We start from the raw sequence: 25397 nt of genomic DNA, 5'->3' as shown, positions 1-25397 counted from the left end.
CCAGAAAGGTAAAATGGGTGCTTTGTTATTGGTGAAGGTGACTTTTGGATCCCACACAGAATGGGGGTACTGCTTTCCAGGAAGACCAACCATTTAATTATAGGGTGGGAACTTTCAGCCCCCACCAATCTCAGGTGAGGGGAGAGGAGGGGCTGGAGATTGAATCAGCCAAAGGCCAATGACTTGTCGATCATGAATATGCAATGAAGCCTTTATAAAAACACATGAGAACAGTGTTTTGGCTTTTTTTTAGCCCTGTTCCCATGTTCAGAATGCTTCCAAGCTTGGGGAGCCAGAACACCTCCATGTGCCACTGAGCCAGGACCCAAGCTCTATGTAACGACAGAAGCTCCTTTATTCAGGGCCTTACCCTGTGTATCTTTTCATCCGGCTGTTGACTTGTAACCTTTATACTCTCCATTATTAAACTGGTAAACTTAAATGTTTTCCTGAGTTCTATGAGCTGCCCTAGGACTAATTGAACCTAAGGAGGAGGTCGTTGGACCCTCCAATCTGTAGTTAGTTGGTCAGAAGACAGGTAACAGCCTGGGGCTTGTGAATGGCATCTGGAGTGGGGGGCAGAGGTAAGTCTTGTAGGATGGAGCCCTCAACCTGGGGAATTTGATTGATGTTGTCTCTGGGCAGACAGTGTCAGAATTGAGTTGAATTCTTAGATACCCTTCTGGTGCTGAAGAAATGTTTGATATTGTGCAAGGGAGAACCCCTTGCCCCGAACACACACACACGCACACATACACACACTTTGGAAATGGGTCTGGAAACCCTAAAAGACTGTCCATTTCACAGTCCTTGAGAAGATTTCCCAGGGATTTTTCTACATATTATTTGAGAATGCTTTTAACTAGTATGCATTTTATTGATCAAATTTTCCTGGAATGTCTACAGGACTTGCACATTTTGGACAGTCCTGGACCAAACTGTGTCCCCACAGAAGTTCACATGTTAAGTTCTAACCCCTAGTACCTCAAAATGTAACAATATCTGGAGACAGATTCTTTAAAGATGTAATTAAATAAAAATGAAGTCATTAGGGTGGGCCATAATCCAGTATGACTAGTATTGTTTTAAGAGGGAATTTGGACACAGACACCCAGAGGAACAGCCATGTGAAGGCAGAGATGGCAGACGGCTGTATATAAGACAATGACAGAGGCCTAGAACAGATCCTTCTGTCATGACCCTCAGAGGGAACCAACCTGCCAATGACACCTTAATCCTGGACTCCAGAAATGTGCAAAAAGGCATTTGTGTTGGTTAAGCCACCCAGTCTGTGGTACTTTGTTATAGCAGCCCTAGGAGACTCATACACATGGGTGTATGTAGACACATTCCTGTTAGGGTGGGTACAGTGGGTCTAAAGCAATCCTAGCCCAATTAAGGCTTTCACAGACAATTCACCTTGCAAGCCACCCACCATTCTCTTCCCTACTTTTACCTGCACTTATTTTCTTTGTCGTGATGAATGCTGCCACGTTGGTTTCTTACACTTGGCCAAACTCCAGGCCAGGCTCCATGCCACCGGGAATGGGCCGTCACTGTCTGTTACACCGTTTAGTTTCTTCACATCACTCCACAGGAATTATTTCTCCTCTACTGCACTTACATATTTTGTTGCTGGGAGAAAAATATGGAACCCTTCTGGAAACTTATTCTAAACTATTCTAGACTTTTGCTCATTAACAAAAAAATCGTAACAATATACTTGTCCCTTGGTTTCATCTTGAGAGCACGTGAATAAGCCTGGTTGGTTAGATCGTATTTTAAACCCTCAGGACTGCGGTTATCACTGCCTCAGCTTCTCTTCACTCTGGTCTCTCTGTCCCCATGTCACCCCAACCGTTCACCAGTGACAGCTTTTGGCTCACTGTGTGGATCAGCCTCGACCACAGGAGGAGCACGAGGCAATCCCAGCAGGACTTCAGCGGCCTCAGTAGGCCTCCGTCTGAAGCACCTCTGCCATCAACGTACCAGATGTCCTAAAGTCCTCTCGTCAGTTAACTTCCTTTGGGCACAAGGAGCGCCAGTTAAAAGAGCTCCAGAAGCTGTCACTGCCCAGCCGTGGATTCTAGTGCTAGAATCATCGAGCCTGTTTCCTAATAAGCAGGAAACTGAAACTGGGTACTAAGGAAAAGGGACATGGAACAAGATGAGGGAGGGGAAACTGGGAGGAAAGGCGACCAGGCACAGAATATAGAACAAGACTGGTCAGTCAGGGGGGCCAGCTCCCTCTTAAACACTCAGGGTGTGGGACAGGAGGGACAGATCCTCAGGAAACAAAGGAGGTGGCAATGAGCTCCTGCCTAGCCTGTGATGGTTCAACTCCAGGAATAACACCTTGTTTTTGTAAAGGTTTTAGAGTTCACAAAGCTCTTCAACATATGCATCACGTCATCTGGTCCTAACAACACTGAAAATGAGGCAGAACACATACCTGCATTTTAAGATCAATGATTTTGAAGTCCATATAACCAGGAAGTAACAGAGCTGAGTTTTGCCAATGGGTTTCAGCCCTGAGCAAGTTCACTACGGATTCAGTGAGACCGAGGAATGACAATGAAACGTTCTTGGGGTAAAAGGGTTTATTACCTGGTTTTTTCTCCCAGCAACAGGCTGATCACTAGAATTATATCTGCACCCAACAGTCTATAGATCTGTAATCCTCCTTCATCTCTGCCTCCACCCATAGCACTGGGCAGAGCTCTTTATATAGTAACTCAGTCAATAATAGCTTATTGCCTAAAGGTTTGGAAGTGGTAGCCTAGCAGTAGGCCAGTTATATCATCAAGTAGTTTAGGTTCAGGTGAGGATTCTGGTCATAGGAGGTTCCATTTTCCCCACACCTCCTAACCCCTGGTCCACCTCCTTTTACAGTGCACTAGTTAAGAGTTCACATCTGAAGACACACAGACCTAGATGAAATCCAACTTTGAGACTGATTAGATTTAGAATCTTGTGCAAGTTACTTGAACCTCTGGACCTCAGTTTCTCTTCTGTAAAAGGTAATGTTATAAAGATCTTCTGAGCAGGTGCACATGTGGGGAAGTTCCTATGGCCAGGATCCTCACTGAACTTAAACCACCTGATGTGTAACTGGCCTGGTGCTAGGCTACCGCTTCCACACCTTTAGGCAATAAGCTATTATTCCACTATGCAGAGAGCTTGGCCCAATGCCCTGGGCAGAGGCAGAGATGCTAGTGCCCCACCTACTGCTGGGAGAACAGGCCGGGTAATAAACCGTTTCATGTTTGCTGTCATTTTCTTTGGTCATATTGAATCCATAACAAACTTGCCCGGGACTGAAACCCATTGGCAAGATAGCATATAAGGATCTTAGCACATGCCTGGGACACAGAAAACACAACAGGCATCAGCTATTAGCTTCATCACTAATATGCCACGGCAGAAAGCCATGGGCCAACTCTGCCACCTGTTAGAATCATCTGAGGTGTTTCCCCTATATTACTGCTACTCACGCTTCATGCCAGACTATTAATTCAGACACTGCAAGTATATGGTCCAGACTGTATGTCTTTTCTTTCTCTCTCCCTTCTTTTTTATTTTATATAAGCCTCTTGGATGATTCTGATTACAAAGTGTCACAGTGAAGAAGGAATGACATGAGGCAGTATTTCTCAAACTGTACAGTGCATAGACATCACCTAAGGACCTTGTTAAAATGCAGACTGGGATTCAGTATGTCTGGAGTGGGGTCTGAGATTCCTAAATTTTAACATTTTAATTCCTGAGCATTTCTAGCAAGCTTCCAGGTGACGCTGACACGGCTCATGTAGACTCACTTTAAATAGAAAGGATACGGAGATTAGCACAGGAGAGAGAGGGGTGACCAAAAAAGAGAGGGATGACAAGCAAGAGACAAAAAAAAACAAACAATAAAAACCACAGAGACCTAACATATGCTGGCCCCTTTGACATCATCAATGACCCAGTGAAAAGCAATAAGCAGAGCCTGACAAGTAGACCTATCACGTGGTAACGATTACTATTCATCACGATGAGACCACCACCACTACCTAGAAGTGTTTCAATGTTTCCTCTCCCTCCCACCACTGCCTCTCTAGTGGATCCTTGCTTCCCCTCCTGACTCTGCCTTTCTTTAATTTCTGGACTAAAAAAGCCTTTCCTTCAACGTGAAGATGGCACTTACTTTTCACCATGGATCCCCTTCTTGGCTGTTCTGTTTCACCAGCCCTGGATCATGGCCTTCATCCACTCCACCCTGAATCCATCAGACTGCAGGCCACCAGGGAACTGAGGGTCCCACAACGAGGGGCCCAGCGTAGGCTTCACCTTCGTCTACAAACTGACTACTCCCTCACTGCCTCCCTTCATGTTGGTTTTGTTTCTCCAGAGACACGACCTAAGATTTCATGTGTTTTCTTGTATTTCCTTATTTCTTTCCAAAAACCTAGATCACACAATCCTGAGAAGCCTGTGACCAAAAGAAAACTCATCACCCTCTTTTGCCTAGGGCAGTGGGGTGCAACGCCGGCTGCCTATGAGAATCACCTGGGACCCCATGCTGCCCACCTCCACTCTCTCAATTGAGGTGGGGCCTGGTAATGTGTATCAAAGGTCAAAAACCATTGCTATTGGGAAGCCAGATTATTTCTAAGTAGGAACTAAGCAGAAACAAGCTGCCTCTCCACAATGAAAGCATCATGCCTGGTGGGGGAGAGAGGCAAGTTTCTATCCTACATTCATTTCCTTCTTTGATGGCTCCCACAATGAAGGTAAGGGAGTTCTGGAAGCAGCAGGGAGGTCAACTCTAAAGATGTAACAATTTATGGTTCATTAATCTCAACCTTGCAAAGCTGGCCCAGGTAGGGTGCAGCTGTCAGCTCCGTGGGGCATGAATCACTCACCGGCCAAGAGCAGGGAGGGAAATCCAACTGCCACTCCTACACCTCAGCGAACCACGGACTACAATTTCACTAGCACACGTTTTTTCAACATGCCAGTTAAAAAAAAGATTCATTTTCCCACAGATTGAGTACATGACTTCAGGAGCTTAAAAGGCAACTAACAAAGCCGAAAGCTGAACCAAAGAATGCAAAAGAAACCTCCTGACTTCGTCTGTATTCTACCTAAATATTCTTCCCCCAAAAGGGGATTCAGCTGTACAGACCTGGTTTACTAAATCTACAAAATTAAAGAAAACTCAACTAAATAGGAAATGATGGACAACACTATACATGAACAGAATATATTCTACAAATTAAAGAAATTCAGCCATTGCAGGGAACAGCTGTGATCTCTGCAAACAAATCTTCACCCACGACAAAATCCCTGTAAGTGAAAACATCGTACCTGATGAGATCTGGTTCTGCACCCTCGTTCTTAAAGGATGCCAGAAGTAGTCTCTCTCGAGTTACAAGATCATCCAATAGGTTCTGTCTTCGGTCTCCTTCAAGCTGTGTTCTGCAGGCATCTTGTTAAGGTCCAAAGGTGGGCAAATTGCCTCCTTTTACCTATATCATTAAGTGAGCTCTCCAAGTCAGTTGCAAGTTACAGACTCTAACCTACACGGTCCAAAAAAGATCTGAACTGTTCTCCTGCTCTGACCTTCAACTTCACTTATCCTTCATGTAAAAGACCTTCACAGAATCACTACAGGGGGACTTATAGACACTGACATAAATCCATCACACAATCCCTTCTTTGAGAAATATCCTAGGTAGATACTATTTTCCTGCCAGTGACCAAGACTGAAATAATCAGTCTTGTCAACAGGGCACTCTGACTGGTGTTAGGATTTAAGGATGTTTTCCTGGATATTAGTACCCTAAGAGTCTCTGTAAAAAAAAAAAAAGGAGAAGAAAAGGTTCACTATACTGCCTTCTTTCTTCCATGGTAATGCCTATTAACAATGCAATGCACCTGTAATCTATTTTGTAAAGTGCTACTTTCTGCAACAGATTTGCACTAAACATTGTTACCATCAGTTCATTATTTAAATACATGGTATGGTATTAATTCAAAGAAATAATCATATTTTAATGTATTATTCTAAGCATATTAAACTAGGAGTCCAAAGCCTATTAGTCCTATTTTGACCATTTTCTATGATCATGAACGAGTTATTTCACCTTTTTCAATGTTTCCTTGCATGTAATGCCAGATAATCTCTAACACCTTTTCCAGCATAGTTTGTAATTTAGGGTTAAAAAAAAAACAACAAGAACCAAATCCAAAGTTTTACACACTGGCTTTCTCAAAGCAAACTATGCAACTTCTTCTAAGCTGAGAGTGTATCTGTGTGTGTTTAAAAAGCAAAATAAAGGAAATGTTGATGGATAAAATTTCTGCCATAAAGAGAACAATTGGAGAAAGCTAACAGTTTTGAAAAGACAGATTTGACACAAGAAGTAAGCAAACACAAAAATAAGCCACCTCAACACAATGGGTTTTATCTGGCTTTTCCTTTTTTAGTAATTGGCTTTTGTTTTATTAGAGCTGAAATTCTAGTAGGTCAGGGTTATCCTGGCCACAGTTACTAAGTTCTGGTAATAGTAAAACATTAGTAAGGCTGCTGCCTTAGATTTATAGATACTTTGCTTTTTAAAAGCAGACATCAAACACTGCATTCAGGCACAGAAATTTCTGAGAAATTCGTAGAATCGAATAATAGTATCACATGCCCTGGCAGGGGCAGGGGCAGGGGCAGGGGCACGCGTACGGGTGGTGGGAACTACAACCCGGGGACTCTACTTTTGTTGCTAATTTTGAGTACAAAGAGCTAGCTTGCTATAAAAGTGTAAATAAACCCATAAAAATTTTCCCCAGCAGCAGACAGTAGCTAGTAACATCATAAATCTCCAAATCAGGGTAGCTAAGCAGTGGTAGTGGCTTTAAATATTAAAAAATAAATAATAAATGATTTCTCACAACATTCCAGAATGCCATGCTCTCCTGAATAAAATTACTACCATTGCTTTCCCCTTTCCTACTTGGCTACAGTCAGAAAGACCTCATCTTGGGAAGCATGAAGTAGCAACTATCACTAAAAAATAGCTGCTTAAGTAACTCCTCTGTATTAATAAGAGGCCAAATGTTAGCCCTTCAATCAATGCAACATCAAGAATAAATATCAATGCATTTCAAATCAGTGGTAAACTATCAATAAAGCAGGAGGCTTTTCTTCTAAAACTTCTCAGGGAAAAAAAAAGCAGCTATGACATGAATTATACAGGACAAAATAGAAATTTTAAAATGTGTAAACAATTCTATCATAATAGTAACTAAATTTCTCTTATGTTCTATGCTCAACAGGCTCTGGCAACCTGTGGTTTTGAGTATCCTATCACCCAACCAAGACATAAACTGAGCTGTAATCCATTATTACAGTTAAGCACAGATTTAACTGGTTCAGGGATTTAAACATTAAAAAGTCAAATTACAAAAGTATCATTAGAAGACATAGAAGAACTTTTTAATAATCTTGGAGTACGAAAAGTCTTTCTAGTTAAGACTGAAAACATAGAGGCCAAGAAGGAAAAGATAAACCTGACTTTATAAAAGATTTTAAACATATGCAAAATAAATCACAAGGGACTAATATTGGCAAATTTAACAAAGGCAAAAGATACAGCAGAGCACAGAAAAAAGAAACACTAATAATCAAATGAGAAACACTCAGTTTTACATTAGTACAAGAAATGCAAACTGAAACCTATCACTCCCACTGTCAACTTAGGAAAGCATGATGAGCAAGTTTTGAAAGGGCAGAGGAACCCTTCTTGCTGGGACTGTAAACAGGTTCAACAGTTGCCAGACCACCTTCTAAACACCTAACAAAATTTTTAAAGTCATCCTTTTAATAGGAATTCCTTCTACGGATCTGTTCACACATCAACACAAAGACGTAGGGACAAGGATGGTCACTGCAGCATTATTTAAAATAGCCAAATATTAGACATACCCTAAGTCCATCTAATAAAGAACTAACACATCTACACAATGGAATGTTTTGCAGCCTAAAAAGAAAAAAGAGTAAGAACACCTTTTATGTACTGATGATAATGATTATTAACATTTCCGAGCACTTACTAAACGCTTACGTGAATTATTTGACAAGGAACCATCTCCAAAATACAGGGTTAAACCAAAAAAAATAAAATGGCAGCAAAGAGCTAAACAGTGAGTAGTATGCTACAACTGCATCAAAAAAATCAGATAGACATATCTATGTTTGTATACACACAATATTTCTGGAAGGACACAAACAACAGCCTTTAAGGAGGGGGAACTAGGGACTCGGGGTGTGAGAGAGACTTATTTGTAATTAAATGTTGTTTTGTCTATCATGTGCTAATTAATAAAAACATGACTTTCAGAACTGTATGGATAGCCCTTTATAGTCACAAATATTTCTATTTACATGTGTATATATACATATATATATATATATATATGTTCATGCCTAGGAAAGTCTGGGATGACAGGTACCAGCCATCGATGTTGTTAACTATGAAGAAAGAGATGGAATAGGATGGGGATGATGAAGAGAGGAGTCACCATAAGAAGTAACAATACGAAGTGTACATAGATTCAGTACTTTTTATGATAAAAACAATAATGACAAATTTCAAAATTTAGCAGACACTATGGACTTAAACTAGTAAAGAATGGACTAACAATTAAACAACATCAATTTTAAGAGCACTAAAACTTGGTGGTTATGTTTTATAGATTAGTAACTGAAGAACAGAATCATAGACAGTTAATGATACAAGAGGTCTTGGAGATCTGCTAATCCAATTCTCTTGTTCTCCTGACCAGGAAATTAAAGCCTACTGTGGCTAAGTCACCTGGATGACTAATGACAAGGCTGGGCTAGAGCCCGGCTCTTTCTGCTCTAGGTCAGGGCCTTTCCACCACATCGTGCTGGGCTTGACCACCATTCCAGAGGCTTCTCCACTCTGAGGCTCTCAGTACTGCCCACTTAACTTTGCCACTTCTTAGCACCTTGTTCAAAAACAGTAACAACACTAGGAATACTAATTCAGAATATTCCCACAGACTCGCTATAAATCTGGGAAAACTGGAAAGTAACACTTTACCTCTGTTTGATTTTTATTTTACTCTACTAAGAGAACACAGCATAAGGAGATGGATTTGGGGGTGGGGGAGGAGAATAGATGAATGGTCCTTCTGCATAGCACACTTACTACACAGGGGTTGTTAACAAGAGGCCAAAGAATCAGTTAAGCAATGATCATACTGCACGTTCACGGTAGTTGTAGGCAGTGAGGACAGGACAGCAAAGGACAAGTAGAAAAAAGGACGTGTAACTGAGTGAAAAAGTTGGCATCTCTGCCTTCATATTGTTATTTATCTCTTTTGCTGCCTTAACCTTTGGACTGAAAGGGAAAAAAAAGGAAATGGGCTTCTACTCAGCCCTGAAGCCCTGCACATAGGCTCGCTGATCATCCAAAGGAATTTTGCTTACAGTTTGAGATTTCTGGAAATACCTCCTTACCCGAAGCTTGCCTCCTCCAGGAGATAGGGAAATGTGTATTAATACATTAAGTGTCTTGTCAAAGAGTTTTAGCGACATTACAACCACGCATAGGTCATTGAGAGTCAACTAACCAAGGTCACGGAGTTTCTCAGCTCTCCTTGGATCCTCGCTGGCGTCCAGATGTCTGAAGCCATCAGTCACCCCCTAACCTGCTCTCTCTCCTGATTCCTCTTTCCCTAGAATTAAAGAAGCTTGCAATCAACCCTGAGTTAAGATTGGGCTTTAGGACATTAGTCTGTCATCTCGGCCTGCTGGCTTTCTAAATAAAATCGCTTTCCTACCCCAACACCTGTCTCTTGACTTAATGGCATGATGCTGGATAGGTAACAGGCACAAGGTCAGTGGCCAGTACTGGGCCTCCTTTTGCACCAACTTGGGGGATCACCAAATAAGGAAAGAGGAAGCTCTACGACAGTACTTTGTCACTGGCTAGGCTGATTTTACATGGTAAGAACAGCCAATTTAGGCGCAGTAACATTGTATCCAAAATCGGATGATTCCTTATTATCAATACCCATTCAAGGTGCTTAGGCCCAGCTTCTCTGCAGTAGCCTGAAAAGCACTCTGAACCTAAGAGGAAGTGGAGTGATGATGCTACTGAACCCATAGGATTCCCCACCCCAACCCCAGCTGCCGGATTTTTCTCTTTATTTGGTAAAGGCCTAAGAATTTCACCAAGTCTCACTTGGGAATGAATTGCTCTGGAGAAAGAAGACGTTTGCAGATGATTACTTTTGGGTGCCCTCAGAGGAGAACTGCAAGGAGACAGTTTCAGGTCTTTGGAGCCAGAAGACTTTTCTGGCCCAAATGGCATTATATATTTTTCTTCTTTTTAAGTTAACAAACTCTACTGAAGATTCTATTATGTACCAGGCCAGCTCCATACCTTCCTCAAAGCACTGATCACATTCTGCAAGGATTATTTTAGTACTATCATTATCTGTGTGCTTTGATATAACCTCCTCACATGGTTATAAACTCCATAAGGAAAGACTGCTTGCAAATTCTCAATGGTAACTATGACTTTTACAATCACAATAAAATAATAAAAGCAGCTAATCCTCAAGGAGGGCTTACTAGATGCAAAGTACCTTCAATGCATATAATTTAATACTCATAACAATCCTAAAAGCCAGGTGTACTTTTATTATCCTCAGTCACAGATGTGAAAAACGAAACACAAAGAGGTTATGTAATTTGTCCAAGGTTACATAGTTAGTGTAGTGTTGAAACCTACCTTTAATTTAACATCTGCCATTTTAGGGGTGCAGTCCTGTGAGGTTGCTTTAAATACATTTTTCTCCAACTTTCACAACAACCTTGCAAGTATGATCATTCCTACACTACAGATAATTAAACTAAGATCCAGAAAGGCTAAACTACTCTGTGGCCTTGAGGAAGTGGCAGCGCTAGTCTTCGATTTCAGTTCTGTCTGGTTCCAAAGCCAGTGTTGTACACAGTGTCTATACCCAGACTTTTGGATTTCATGGACCAGAAATATTTCCAAAAATTAGGAGAGGTGGGAGACCTACATAAAGTTACTGATTATACATGTTGCCATGTATGGATATTCAAAAAACCCACAACACACAAAACTGGCATTTACTTTTACTATCATGGTAAAAAGGCAAAGAGATTTTAACAGCAAAAATCAGAAAGAATATGACAGACTATCAATCAGAAAATTCCTACTGACATAAACACTCTCTTGTCTGTATTTTTCCCACAATACCAGGCCCCAATGAAAGCTGTAACAGACAAGGAAGTGTTTAAGAGTCACTTTACCTGCGCTGGAACCATGAGGGGCTATCCCTGAAATCTATTCAGTTAGCCTCTCCACACCTGCTTCCATTCAGGCTTGTTATCAGGCTTGGTATCCCTGCATTTCTCCACCCACCTGCCTTTTATACCCCAACATATAAAGTGGGGGAAAGTTACTTATAGATCTTTAAAAATTATTCTGTAGGAATTCTCCCAAGACCCCAAAATACCTTTTTATACTGAACCCTTTTGTAAAGAGACATTTTATTCTCTTTAAAGTAGTAAAGATGCTGCCCTTGAAAACCTACCAAAAGACAAGCTTTCTGTAAGGCCGACTCTAAGAATAATTTTAGTATGACCTGAAATTTCACAGGGAGCCCCTGTAGTGCACACCTTTTCCTCAGTTGGGGAGGCAATTATAATTCCTATCTCCAAGAAGCACTGTGAATAGAAGTCAATGTTTTTCAGCAATTTTAAACACAGGCTGCAGGACTTTGGTTGATGAATTGCAAACGAAACCTATTCAAAAGCACAGACCTTTAATTTCACATTTATTCTTGCCAGGAGAAAAATACTTTTTCTGGAAAGAGCAATAACATCTTATGTCTAAACTCCATGAATTTAATTGTTTGGAAGGCATTTTTATAGAACTTATCTTTTGGCAAGCCCAAGTGTTCTTTGGAAAACTTCATGAATGCATAAATTTATCAAGTAAAGTACCATAAACTCTCAACTACCTGACACAGTAAGGAAATGTGGTATTCAAATACTCACACTAAAAAAGTCACCCAACATTAATTATGCCTCAATAAAAGGATTAAAAAGTCACTCTGTTGGTGATTTATAGACAGAAATTTTTCTAAGAATTACAACATCATAAAGTGTACCTAATAAACCACAGTGAACACTGTTTAATCTTTCTGATGATTAAGAAGGCTCTTGAGGATCTGCATTATAAACAGGATTTGTCTTGGCACTACAGCAACATGCCTATTAATAAGGAATTCTAGTTTGAAGACATGCCAGGTGACGGTTAACTGTATCATTTCTACTAAGGTAGAATTCAGTTTTTAAACAACTGGCTTTTGGGGCAGACAGCCCTGTGTTTGCATCTTAGCTCTTCCATTGCCCAGCTGTGAGGTCCAGGGCAAGCTCTCAGATTCCTCTCCTCAGTGTAAAAAACTCCTCTGCTGGAATGTTGATTCTCTTTGCAGCTTCATCTGTGACGTGGAGGGCAGAGTTTGACCTGGCCTCAATACGTTGTTTCTAAAGAAGGGAAGGAACCATCAAAACTAATAATATGAGGATATTAGGACTCACACGTTACACCCAAATAAAACATCAGATATCTTACATCCACAGGACAACTGTGATAGAATTATTTAAAATATTTGGAAGAGGAAGGTCAGGGGTAAGTAAGATGCGGAAACAGAATTTAAAAGAGGCCTTCCTAATATACAAACTACCTCCTTTGCTCCATTCTATCAAAAGAATGATCTCCCTGAAAATATAGACATTTTGAGCCATGGGGATATACTGTCTGAATTCTATCCTTAGTTTTGGTGTCAGTTCCCACAGAAACAGACACAATTACTTTTAAAATTACATAGGATTTTAAAGAAAGTTGTTATATTCCTGTTGAATTTTTTTTATTTCTCCTAGGAAATTCTAAATTACCCACACTAAGGTCGTTAAATATTTTCATGAAGTATTTAATAACTCTGTTTAGTATTTTTTAATGCTTAGTGTTTAACTCAGCAAATTCTGACATTACCATAAAACCAAAGTCTATGAGATTTCAAAAGATGGTTAGTCTGCCAGCATTTAGATGAATAAAGTCAATTATTACTGTAGCATGCTTAGTACTCTATAATTAATAACTAGTAAAAATTATTGATAGGAAAAAGTTAAAGTTCTTAATTTTTATTTTTCTTGTCCTATAGGTTTGGCACATAAATACTGTAAGATGAATAATGACCCACCTTAATGGAAATCAGCAGATACACAGTTGTTAATATCATGAACCAATATTTTGTTACGTTTTTAATATATGTGTTTTGGGTAACAGTAAAATAAGTCTGCACACCTTGACCTCATGTGCAGACTTCCTAATACCTAATACTGACAGTGGAGAAAATAGCCCTGCAATCTGAAACTATTTGAACTGTATATATTAAGACTTGTTGATCTGATAAAATAAAAACTCTTCTTACAATACTGTACAGTAATAAATAATATCAGGTGGAGAGTGAAGTTACAAACTAAATGTATCACAATATTTCAGTTATGTCAAAATAAGTCCCTAATTGTTTATTGGAATTAATATATTTTATTTGAAACCTTAGTGGGCTAATAATTGAGTATCTGAAAAATCACACAACTAATCCAAATGAACCTCCCTAGTGATATAAGGGGATTATCCTTGGAGAAAAGATTCTTTAAAACATTTTCTATTGTTTTATCTAAAGAGCTGTATTCCCTCATTTTCCCCTATTTGAAATCAGGAGGTAACAACCATTTCTTAAGATGACAAAATTGGGTTTTGGGTATGAACCTCTGACAGTTTAAAAAAATTATGAGAAAGGACTTGTTTGAGGTTAGTTTTCAAACCAATATAAACTCAGGTTTAAAGAATCAGTTCAGGTAACAGGTCACATATATTTTCCTAATTGATAAGATGGGCGAATTTCTAAAAAAAAGAAAGAAAATATTTCAACACTTGACAGTGTTGGTGGGAAGTTAAGTGATGGCACACCTTGCTTCAAGCAATGCCCCCACCAAAAATCCCGACCAGGGGCACTGTCTGTACTTCTGGAATAATAGGGCAAACAAGTCACATCTCAGTATTCCACATAAACAGGAAAAAAAAAAGATGTATGGTTTCTATAGGTATAGACCTCTCAGAAAAGAAAATGGATCACTCAAAACTCTGGAAACCCCAGAAGCAGAATCACAGCTCAAGATTATCATGGAAGTTTTCCTGTTGGAACAGTGGCTAACCTCTCCAGGCAGTCTGGACAGGTGGCAATGGAGGGCTCTGTGTAAACAGAGCACTGACAGAAAGCATGAGCCCCCTGCACTGCGAAGGTTACACCCAAATACGTTAATTCCTTCACTATGTCTTGCTTCACCAGCATATTCACTGCAAAACATATAACAGACACTTAAAATAGAAATCAAGATTACAGGCAATATTTTGGAAACCAGGTCTTCCTCAAGCTGTGGAAAAATCTGGGTGGCCCAGATTCCTTCCTTTCTTAAAATAAGACTGCTTTTCCTCCCACTCTAGAAAAGAACTGGAAATGTTTACATGGATACATCTGATGTGTTGACACAGCTCTTAGCAATAAGTCCTTCAAAAGGGCGATTTTTTCCTTCAGATTCTGCAACAAAGCTCTGATTGTCACGGTAAGCTGAAAAGAAAAGAACACATCCTAAGTATGCTGGTCCAGAGGGATAGAATCTATTTAAAAGATCATGTAAACACTACTTTCCATTCTGTGATTCCACCAAGGACAGGCTGGAAGAGACACTTAGCCTCCAATGACAACCTCAGTTTGTGAGGAATCCTAAGTGTTGCCTGGTTCAGCCACCATCCTAATGCTTACACCCACTCCACAACCTAACCAGGTGATAAGCCAGCCGGTCCATACCTGAACGGACACTGATTGGAAAAATGCCACTTTGTCCTCAGTCAGCTGCATTCTCTCCTCTGAGCATCAACCTTCCAATCCTATTTGTCTGCCTTGGGGCCATGCAGGAAACTGTGTCCCCGAGTCTTTGTTCACCAGTGAAAACCCTACAGTTCCCTCAACCATGCTTCAAATGACAAGAAGATGCCAAGTCCCACCGCCATCACAGCCAGTCTTCTCTAAACATACTGTTATACTTAAAACCCATGTAGACGTTTTATAGCGGTGTGTTCTTTTTATACAAGAGGAATGTTAACCACACATAACTCTTTTCTCCAAGAGTATATGAATTTTCTCCAAGCATTCTACAGACCCGGAGGAAATTCTGCTTGTGACTCTAAACGTACTCTTGAAGGGTGGAGGAGGGATGGGGAGAGAGCGTCTCAGGAATTTAAATATGAAAAATAAAATTGCCTTTGTAAATTAAACATAGTCCACCATGGATGAAATCAGAGATATGTTTTTAAAAAAGACTACCACAGATTTTATTTGCTACCTTGTTAAAAGCAGCAATTATACAACTAGAGTGGAAGCTAGGGTTCCCTCCTTCAATTAGCAGGGTCACAGTCAGGAAAAAACAGAACAGCAGAAGCTGGCCCAGGGCTGCACACATCAAGCAACACTCAAAGGTATCAGCAGCCAAGAAAAGTCTAACCTTAACTATTCTAATACCTCTGGGAGCCACGGAAAAACCACCCACAGTGTTTATGGAGAAAAGCCAAGGAAAGCAGACCTCTCTTCACTCAAAATGTAAAGAACAAAACAAAAAAACGAATCACAACACACATACACTCCAGGCCTAAGAAGAGGTCACAAAATTAAAGGCCAAAAGAGCTCAGGAGATGAGTGTACACAGCCACTAAAAAGTGTGACTGACATCTAAATTTGTTAACAGAGAAAGATATCCATTGTAATTTGTTAAAAGAAAAAAAAATCAAGTCATAAAACAAACTGTCATCCACATAGAGAAAAATTATCTAGGAAACAAATACATCAAAATGCCAAGAGCAGTTATCTCTAAGTAGCAGGACTTCTTAGTATTTTACAAGAAAATGACTACTTGTATAATCAGGAAAAAATTTCCATTATCAAAATTTAACAGAAACTTTCCAAATCACAGAAAAATGGGAAGCCTAACATATTTTAAGCTAAGACAACCTAGTAACAAACACTGATAGAGATAATGGACAAAAGGAAACCACATGCCCATCTCCCTCGAGGATCACAAATATGTCTTTAAAAAATACAAGCAAAGCAAATTCAGAATTACATTAAAAATGACAATATACCATCACCAAGTAGAATCTATCCTAGTAATTTAAGAACAGTTTGATGTTAGGAAATTTAATAATAAAGCTTATAATGTTAATGATTCAAAATGGGATAAACATACAATTAATACAGCATGGTGGAAATCAATTAGAAACAATACAAAAACAAAGAAAGGAAACAGACTGGAACACTAGTGCCTTAAATGCAACATTACTTAACTTCAGTCTAGAAGTTCTAACCGACACTTTCAGACCCACTAAAGAAATACATAAAGACAGGAAAGAAGGAGATGAAATTCTTATTTGCAGATTGATAGTAGTCTAATTGGGAAAGTTAGGAGAATCAACTGAAAGATTACTAGAAACAGGAAAAGAAGTCAATTAAGGTGATCAATCATAAAATGAAAAAAAAAGCAAGGGCATTCCTAAATTTATGTCATAGCTAGGGAGAAGTAATTTTTTAAATTAGTATTGTTAAATGTTACTAACAATGTCAACAAAACCTGAAAAATATCTAACACAGTACCTGGGACATAGTAACTGTGCAGTAAGTACTGTACTCCTGAACTAATGAGTAAAAGGAAATGCTCAATATTGTAAAAACGTAATGCCTTTCAGTTCAATCTATAAATATACTACATATCTGTTCAAAATCCCATTTGGGGTTTTTTTACTGGAGAAGAGTTGGTAACTCAGGCAGAGCACAAAATCTTTTTAATAAAGCTATGCAAAATTACTCTAAAAGAAGGATGACTGAAGAATTACAGAAAAACCAGGAATATGTGTAACAAAGGGAGACTGAAACAATCATGTATTAAGTCTTATAAAATCTACAAGACAATATACTACATATCTGTTCAAAATCCCATTTGGGGTTCTTTTACTGGAGAAGAGTTGGTAATTCAGGCAGAGCACAAAATCTTTTTAATAAAGCTATGCAAAATTACTCTAAAAGAAGGAAGACTGAAGGATTACAGAAAAACCAGGAATATATGTAACAAAGGGGGACTGAAACAATCATGTATTAAGTCTTATAAAAGCTACAAGACAATGATGTTGGCAGTTGGAAAAGTGTCGACAGTGCAAAAGAACAAAAGATCCAGAAACAGTGCAGTTGTGCAAAAACTCAACAACTGAAACACAGGATATTTCATTTCCTGAGGGGTAAGGGAAATACTGATTAAGCAAATGGGAAAAAATAAAAGAAGATGCCTACAAAATGCCAAAGTAAACTTCAAATATTTTAAAGATTTACACATTAAAAAAGAAACAGAAGAAAAGTGTAAAGAAAATTTAGATAATTAGGTAAAACATTTATGTATTTTCTGGATGTGAAAGGCCTTTCTAAGTGTTATTTTCCCTCTCCCTACAGGAAAAGACCACAAATAAAAATGCCAATAATTTCAAATAAAATTTAAAGACAAGTGCATGTCAAAAAGAAAATGTAATTTATTCAAAGGCCAAATTAATAGAAAAAAATATTTGTACCAAACTTACTATACTTAACATATTTATAAAGAATACCTTGATGTTAAGAAATAATAAATTAGATTAAAGGACATACATACACAGGAAATTCATAAAGGAAGAAATGTAAATATCCAATAAATATATGAAAACATGTTCAATGGCATAAGTAATAAAAAGGTGCATAATACACCACTGTATACTTTCACCAGAGATTTTTATGATAATCATAATTGGTGTAGAACCACAATTCTGCAATACATGCACACACACATATATGTTCAAAGGACTTAAAATTTTATACAACTTAAATCTAGAAAGTCTAGCTTGAGGAATTAATTCTAACATGGGCAATTATTTAGCCACACTCAAAACTCATTTACAATTAGAAATAATCTAACGATCCAAGATGATACTGGTTAAATGGGTCAGAGATCTAAATGTAAAAAGTGAAACCGTACATTTACTAGAAGAAAACAGGAATAAATTCATTTATAATCCAAAATAGCAAAAGCTATGAGTGAAAATACAGGAGTTAAACACTGATAGTCAACACCATTTAGTAAAACCAAAGCTTTCACTTGACAGATGACCATAGGTTTTATGATGACCATAAATAAAGGATAAAGGAAAGGAGACAAGTACAATATGTCACAAATAACCCTTCTCCCCAATATGCAAAGAGCTATTAAAGACAAAAAAAAAACAACAATCCAACAGAAATATGGGCAAAAACAAGAAGCTCACAGAAAAAAAATATATAAATAGTGCTTAACTATTAACCATGTGGACACATACTTCATTTGATTCACAATATGAAAAATGAAATTTACAACTACACAGAAATATTCTCTCACTTATCAGATTGGCAAAAATTCAGAAGATTGACAGTGTTGGTCAGCCTGTGAAGAAACAGAAACTCTTGTGCACTGCTGGTGGGAGTGACAAAGGTGACTACACCTGTGGAGGGGAATTTGGCAACAGACAAAAATATCATATGCCCCGGTTCTGAGAACTCATCCTTAAAAGATACCTCCACAAATACAAAGGAAAAAAATAAGAACAAGGCTATTTATTATAGCATCATTCATAACAGTAAAAGGCTGGAAACTAAATGCTCATCCTTGGGAGAGAGATTAAATGAACTATGGAACATCTACATATCAGAGTACTATACAGCCCTAAAGAAGAACAGTGAAGATCTCAGTGACTTAATATGGAGAGACCTCTACAATATAGTATCAAATAAAAAGAACAAGATACAGAAAGAGCATCTTTTGTGTAAAAAGAAATGAGAATGTGCATGTGTCATTTCCACGCATACCCGCATACACACACACACACACAAAGATGCTTACTTCTGTAAAAATAAACACAGGAAGAATAAATCAGAAATGAATGAAAATGGTTACCTATAGCAAAAAGGTGAAGAATGGATGGAAAAGAGTGGGATTAAACCAAGACTTTCAATTTACCAATGTATACAATTTTGATTTCAAATAATGTAAATATTTTACATACTTAAAATTAAATCACAAGTTAAGGGGAAAAAAGCAAACCCTAAAAATGAATATAAACAGATACAAGTGAAAGCATGAGACATGGAAAAAAAGAATCAATTCTAGAAATATTAGAACAGAATAGCCTCAATATTCTTAATGGGATATTCTAAGTTAAAAAAAAAAGACCCAAACTTAAACTTTACTTAGTGGTTGTAATGGTATGTGTACAGTAATTCTGAAACTATTTTCTATAAAATATAAGAGAGACCAAAAGAGCAAAAATCTATCAATGTTTTTGGAAACCTGGGTTCTCACTACAGAAAAAGTAAAATACTAATTTGGAAGGGGGAAGGTCAGAAGGAAACCCATGGTGTTGGATTTGAACCAAAGATAGTGCTATGAACTCATGATTTCTAAAAAATGTATTTCCTAGCCAAATCCCACCACTGTTTTTATACAGCCTGCAAGTTGTTTACATTTTTACATGTAAAATGTAATAAAGACTATTATCTGTTGGTTGAGAACAGATACTTAAAATGGTGAGGACTCTGCCTCTTGTCCTACAAAGCCTAAAAGATTTATTATCTGCGGAAAGTGTACCCTTGACTAGACTCTAATACTGTTAGACACTTCTAAGGTAAAAACTGAAGAAATTAAACGGATGTCATGCTTCATTTAATCTCAGTGATTAAGTAACTATTAACTGGTTGGTTGTGATGTCAATACAACACACATAAATATACAAACCACTCTTCACACACACACAAAGCCTCAGAAATGGGAGAGTTTGCAGACCTCAAGGATCACACAAATCCTTCCAAGTACTAATTCTCTCCTGGCTTACCTTGGTTGTATTTTCACCATTTCTTTCATACCGATTCTGCTGTTGAATTTTCTCAGCAATCTCTTGTGCAATTTGGCAAGTAGAATCATATGTGGAGAACCTGTATCAGAGTTACAAGGGGAGAAAAATGTTTAAGGTTCTTTTAAAGAATTTTCTGCATTATCTAAGCTTTGAGTTTTTAATTCTAGTCACAAATTCAAACAGGAAGGGAGGATAGTAGCAGTAATAGTAACATGCTGAATGGTACTGTGAGTCACTTTATTCTGAATGCTTCATTTGTAATAACTCACTTAATCCACCCAAAACGCTAGGAAGGGAGTGCTGTCACCATGTCCATTTCACATGGGAGGAAACCAGGCACAAACGTTGAGCCATTTGCCCAAGTGGTACCATCAGCTGCAAACCAAGGCTGTCTGGCCCTGAGCCTTTGCTCCTAACCACTCTGCCACTCATAACATGTTTGTATTCACTCATTCATAAAACATTCAACAAACAGTTACGAAGGTTCTCCTCTGTAGTGAGCCCTATTCTAGGCCCTGGAGGATATAGCAGTGAACAAAAGTCCCTGCTTCCAAGGAGCTTAGTGAAGGGACAAAGGCATAGAGCAAATACATAGCGTTGATACGGGCTAAGAAGAAAAATAAAGCAGGATAATGGGACAGAAGGTGCCGGGCAAGGTGAGGAAGCCAGCCCCGTAGATATCTGGTGAAGAGCTTTATAGGACAGGAACAGCACGTACTTTACATCCTACAACAAAGGCTCTGGTGACAAAGGACACACACCCACTAGGCAGGTAAGCTCACCAGAATTCTCTCAAAACAGTTACTAAGTTTCTGTGTTATTCAGCAGCACTGGGGGCTCTGACGGATTCACACCAAATCCCCAGCAGTCCCTCATTTTTTCCTTTTGTGATGGCCTTTTTACTTTCTATTTGTTTTATAGAAAATACTAAACTGTGCATACACATTTCATCTCTCTGCTCCTAAAGCACAGGGACTAAGCCGTATGATACAACAAACGTATTTTCCAGGACTGACCCAGTTCAAAATATTGAAAAGTGCTGTTTGACCTAATGATCCAATTTTTTGCTTGAAAAAATGAACAATCCATTTTTTAAAATCTTATTTCCACATATCATGTGTACATTGAGGAAACTTGGGAAATGTATTTTTTGAATGAAGAAAAAACAATCCTCAATTGCTTCCTTTAGGAATCTTGCTATAGTCATTATAGCAATGGCTGACAACTGAGTACCTGATCTGGGCCAGGTTCTACACTAAGAGCTTTACATTTTAAACTTCACAAGGATCCTGTGACATAGGATCTTCAACAACTCACCACTACACTCAAAAGTAACATCATTCGTATGTATGTATATATTTGTGTGTGTATGTATGTGTGTATCACACATATATATAAAACAAGAGCAGGTATACAATACATAATTAAGAGAACAGGAGGTAAGCTGACAAGGAAAACTGGATCCTGGTACCAGCTTTGCCACATTTCCCCTTTCTTCCTTCCATATTGTCATCTATGAAAGGAGATGTTCAAGTCTGGCTCTGTGGTTCCTGACCATACCTATGCAAATCAATAATAAGGTACAATACACTTCCTGCCAAGTGTGGAGTATAAATGGTAAATACTTTCGGAGTTTGGACGTGAGAGAAATTACCATTGGCCGAGGCACTCAGACCTGACAAGGCTGCATCCAGGGGTTAGTTACATCTTGGGCTGAACCACGAAGTTAAAGCAGACCTCTCATTCCCACAGGAAGGAGGAGCAAATTCTATACTTGGCAGAGGCACAGGGAGCCAGCAAAGCTGAAAGGAAGGTGCCTTGCACATTTGACTGGTGCCCAGAGCAGAAGCATAAGGCAAAAGACAATACGGATGAACAGAAGCTGGTTCTGCAGAGCCTTCAACACGAGAATAACATTAGGCTTTTAAAAGAGAATTTTAGAGCTGTATGGGATACTTTTATACACAAAGTGAGGCCTTGGAGAGGTTATATGAACTACTGAAGGCCAAAATCCCAGATGTCTTACCCGATCCTCATGTTCTCACTTTAGCCCTAAAGAACAGTGATTCTGAAGCTTTGGTATACATTGGGATCACTGGAGAATCTTTAAAACAAAAACAAAGCATAAAACAATTCTTTGCTCCCACCCCCAAGCACTCTTGACTAAACTGGTATGGGGTTTGTCCTGGACGTGAGTTGTGTGAGCTCCTCAGGTAATTCCAGTCTGTAGCAAAGTCTGACAACCACTGGCCTAGTGGTAATGGGCAACCTCATCGTACTATCACACAAGTGCCTAAAGTACTAGTTCAGGAAAATTAACGTGAATTCCATTTACCTAAATAGTTGGGAATGAGAGTAGAGGGGCAGGGAACTAGTAGAAGACTTGTACAGCTGTTCAATTCCATAACTAGTCACCAGTATTTACTACCTGCAAGTCAGAAGGCAAAAAGGATGGGACTATAGCAGGAAAAAACAGCATAAAAGAGGCATTAGGAACATTTAAAAGAAAAAAACAAACAAAATTAGTGAATAATCTGATGTGAGGAGTGAAGAAAGAGTGGATTATTAGAGTTTTCAGGCCTGTAAGACAAAGAGGATGGTGATGCCATGACAGAAACCCAGAAACTAGAAAGGGGAGCAGAAAATAAGTGTCCAGACTATGAACTGGGTCTCTGTTTGATCACAAAAACACTGGCTGTACATTAAATTGACATATATGTATATATAAGATTTACTTTAAAAATACACTTAAAAAGATGTAGAAGGCAGAGTGGAAACAAGAATGGCAGAATATTGAACATTATGGAAATTGGGTGATGAGCATAAAAGGGCCTATTATACTATTCCACTTGGTATATTTTTTACATTCCATAATATATACTTTCTAAAATAAATAGACCTCCCCCCTCAAAAAGCCCAACTGGAATAGAAAACTGTTAAGGTTTAACTGTAATTTTTCCAGAAATTGTCCGTCAACAAATAAGTTGTCCTAGCAGTAAAGCTAATTAACTTTAGCAAAGAATCAGACAGTAAGCACTTGCTATTTCTATAAAAAGTGGGCCGACCACTTACTTTGATAAGCTATTAAAACAGTAACTGCTATATTTCATTTCTAAACATCAGAACACTAATAAGCATCATTGACCTATGATTTTCAATAGAATGAAGGCAAAGCTGTAGTCCAGTCTGTTTTTTATAGGTTTCCCAAAGTCTCAGTCCATACTCTTTTTTACCTTCCTGACCACCAACTGACTAGGCAAGTTCGTAGATGCTAGCGTAGCAGATGTGCACACTGTTTCACTTTCAACAGTCAAAGAGAAAAACAGTGAGTCAAACTACTTGAGAGTTAACAGGAAAAATTATAAATGCTTTTTCAGCATTAACTTTGGAAGAGGCTTGGGGTCCAGTGGTAGCTTCCACCAGTCTAAATGAATAGCCTGGTACCTCTCCCTTACCTCTGAGCTTTATTTCCTACCTCCTGTGTAAAGGGAGGGAGTTAGCTTCCAGTAGGTGGAGGGCAACTTAGCAAGGGCCTTAAAAATGTTCATACGCTTGGACCCCAAATTCCACTTCTAGGAAGTGAGCCAAAGAAATAAGGTATGAAACAAAGGGGCAGTCTTTGCAACAGTTAAGAAACAAACAAAAATACCCTAATATTACAAGAGTTATAAAGAGGGGAATCATTTAAAAAATTGCGGCCATTCATATGATGCACTATTATGCACCATAAAAAATCATGTTGTCAGGAAAAAATGATTTGGAAGGTTTACTGTTTTGTAAAGCATATATACAGACATATTATATAAAGCAATAAATTCATTAAAAACCAGTAGTGGTAATTATTCCAAATGATAGCATTAAAGATGGGTTTTTCTTCCCTCTCCAAATATTCAGTATTTTCTAAATTTTCTATCCATGTGTATAGATTGTTAAAATTATGTAGGAAAAAATTCGTGTTAAACCAATTAAGCCATTTGACCCAGGTTAACCTAGATCCCCAGACAGTGCTAACTTCGACCTTGCAATCCATTCTCATACGCATACTGTCTGCAACTTAAAAAATTATAAATTATATTACAAACACCAACATAAGACATACACTCCAAGAAGAACTTTATAAAACTGTTATATGTTTCCAATTATTAAACAAAAATCTCAAGATTGATATAGGATAACAATAGGTTCCCCGGGATCAGAACTTGTGTATTTCATCATTACTCCTTGGCACTTAATTTTTGAATAAATGACCCTTCTGGCAGTTATTGTTTTACTGCATAAGTTGCTGCCCTAGAAATAATCTTCATGATACTGACTCAGTTAACGATAAAAAGCCTTATTTAATAATGCGTAATTTCTCTGCCAAAGTCCTACAACTTTTTTGAAGGGTGAACAAGATCTGGGTCCTAGCGCCAACTGGTTACTAACGGGCTTGCTTGACCATGAATTCTGAACTTCTTTTTCTCCACCAGTGAAATAACGGGTTCACCAGATAGGCTGGCATTCCACAAAAAGGTTCCTCGTTTTCACAAGAGTCAAGGGAAGCCTGCCCCAGCCAGCTCCACAAGCAGGATGGGAGGGAAATCACCGCGGCGAGATGCAGGCGATATGGGCTGGAGAAATGTTCAGAGATTCGCCACTTAGCCTCCGCTTCCCGGGAACGCACTGTCCTTCCCAGGCCACACCTGCCAAGGACCAAGGGTGGCGGGATGGGGCAAGGTTCCCCTCAGCAGGAAAAGGGTCCTCGCCGTTCTTCCCCTCATCCCGAAAGTCCTCTAGCCCCAAAACCTAGCGTTCGCCCAGTCCCAGGAAGCCCGGCCTCCCCCAAGGGCTCTCTGAGCGCGGCGGCCCTCACCCGGGGCTCACCAGGGGTCCGGTGCCATCGTGCAGTCTCCGCCCACTCCCCGGACACTTCCTGCTCGCAGCAGCTGACTACGGCGGCCCGCGCGGCTCACAATTCGCGATTAGACCCCGTGAGCGACCGGTACCTGGAGTTTGCAAAGTAAATATACCCTAAGGCCTCAAAACTGTGATAAAGAAAGGAAACCGGACCCCCATGGAACATTAAGTTGGAGCAGTCGGCTCCCACTAAGAGATGCGAACAGCTGGGCGCAATGAAAAGAAAACGGTTGTTGAACAAAATCAAAGCATTTTCCTAGGAAAGTCGGAGCATCTCAAGATGCTTAAAATTTACCAAATTTTACTTGTTACTCTAGCAGTTACTTAAAGTTTTATCCTGCTTAAAACAGAAAGAAAAACAAAAAAGTGGACTGTAGAGAT

At 39.0% G+C, this 25397-nt stretch overlaps 1 protein-coding gene and 1 long non-coding RNA gene across 2 annotated transcripts in view; both read right to left on the bottom strand.

Moving 5' to 3' along the window:
- STX8 (syntaxin 8) overlaps window positions 1-25074 on the bottom strand; it is a 276337-nt gene extending 251263 nt beyond the window's left edge. Inside the window, exons 1-4 of the mRNA XM_073234834.1 lie at window positions 24984-25074; window positions 20100-20199; window positions 14642-14736; window positions 5350-5460 (exon numbers count right to left, since the gene is read on the bottom strand). Of these exons, the coding sequence (XP_073090935.1) occupies window positions 5350-5460; window positions 14642-14736; window positions 20100-20199; window positions 24984-25000 (323 nt within the window). The 5' untranslated portion in view covers window positions 25001-25074. The remainder of the gene's footprint in view (window positions 1-5349; window positions 5461-14641; window positions 14737-20099; window positions 20200-24983) is intronic.
- LOC140849040 (uncharacterized) lies at window positions 11155-14638 on the bottom strand. Its single transcript, XR_012130491.1, has 2 exons — window positions 14510-14638; window positions 11155-12589 (listed from the first exon to the last, which is right to left on the bottom strand). It is a non-coding gene; the product is annotated as an uncharacterized lncRNA (long non-coding RNA).
- Window positions 25075-25397: the final 323 nt, after the last annotated feature.

This window comes from Manis javanica, chromosome 4 (genome assembly GCF_040802235.1).
Source record: "Manis javanica isolate MJ-LG chromosome 4, MJ_LKY, whole genome shotgun sequence".
Classification (NCBI taxonomy): domain Eukaryota; kingdom Metazoa; phylum Chordata; class Mammalia; order Pholidota; family Manidae; genus Manis; species Manis javanica.
Note: the sequence above shows the minus strand (reverse complement) of the source record. Positions and strands in the feature narration are given on the sequence as shown.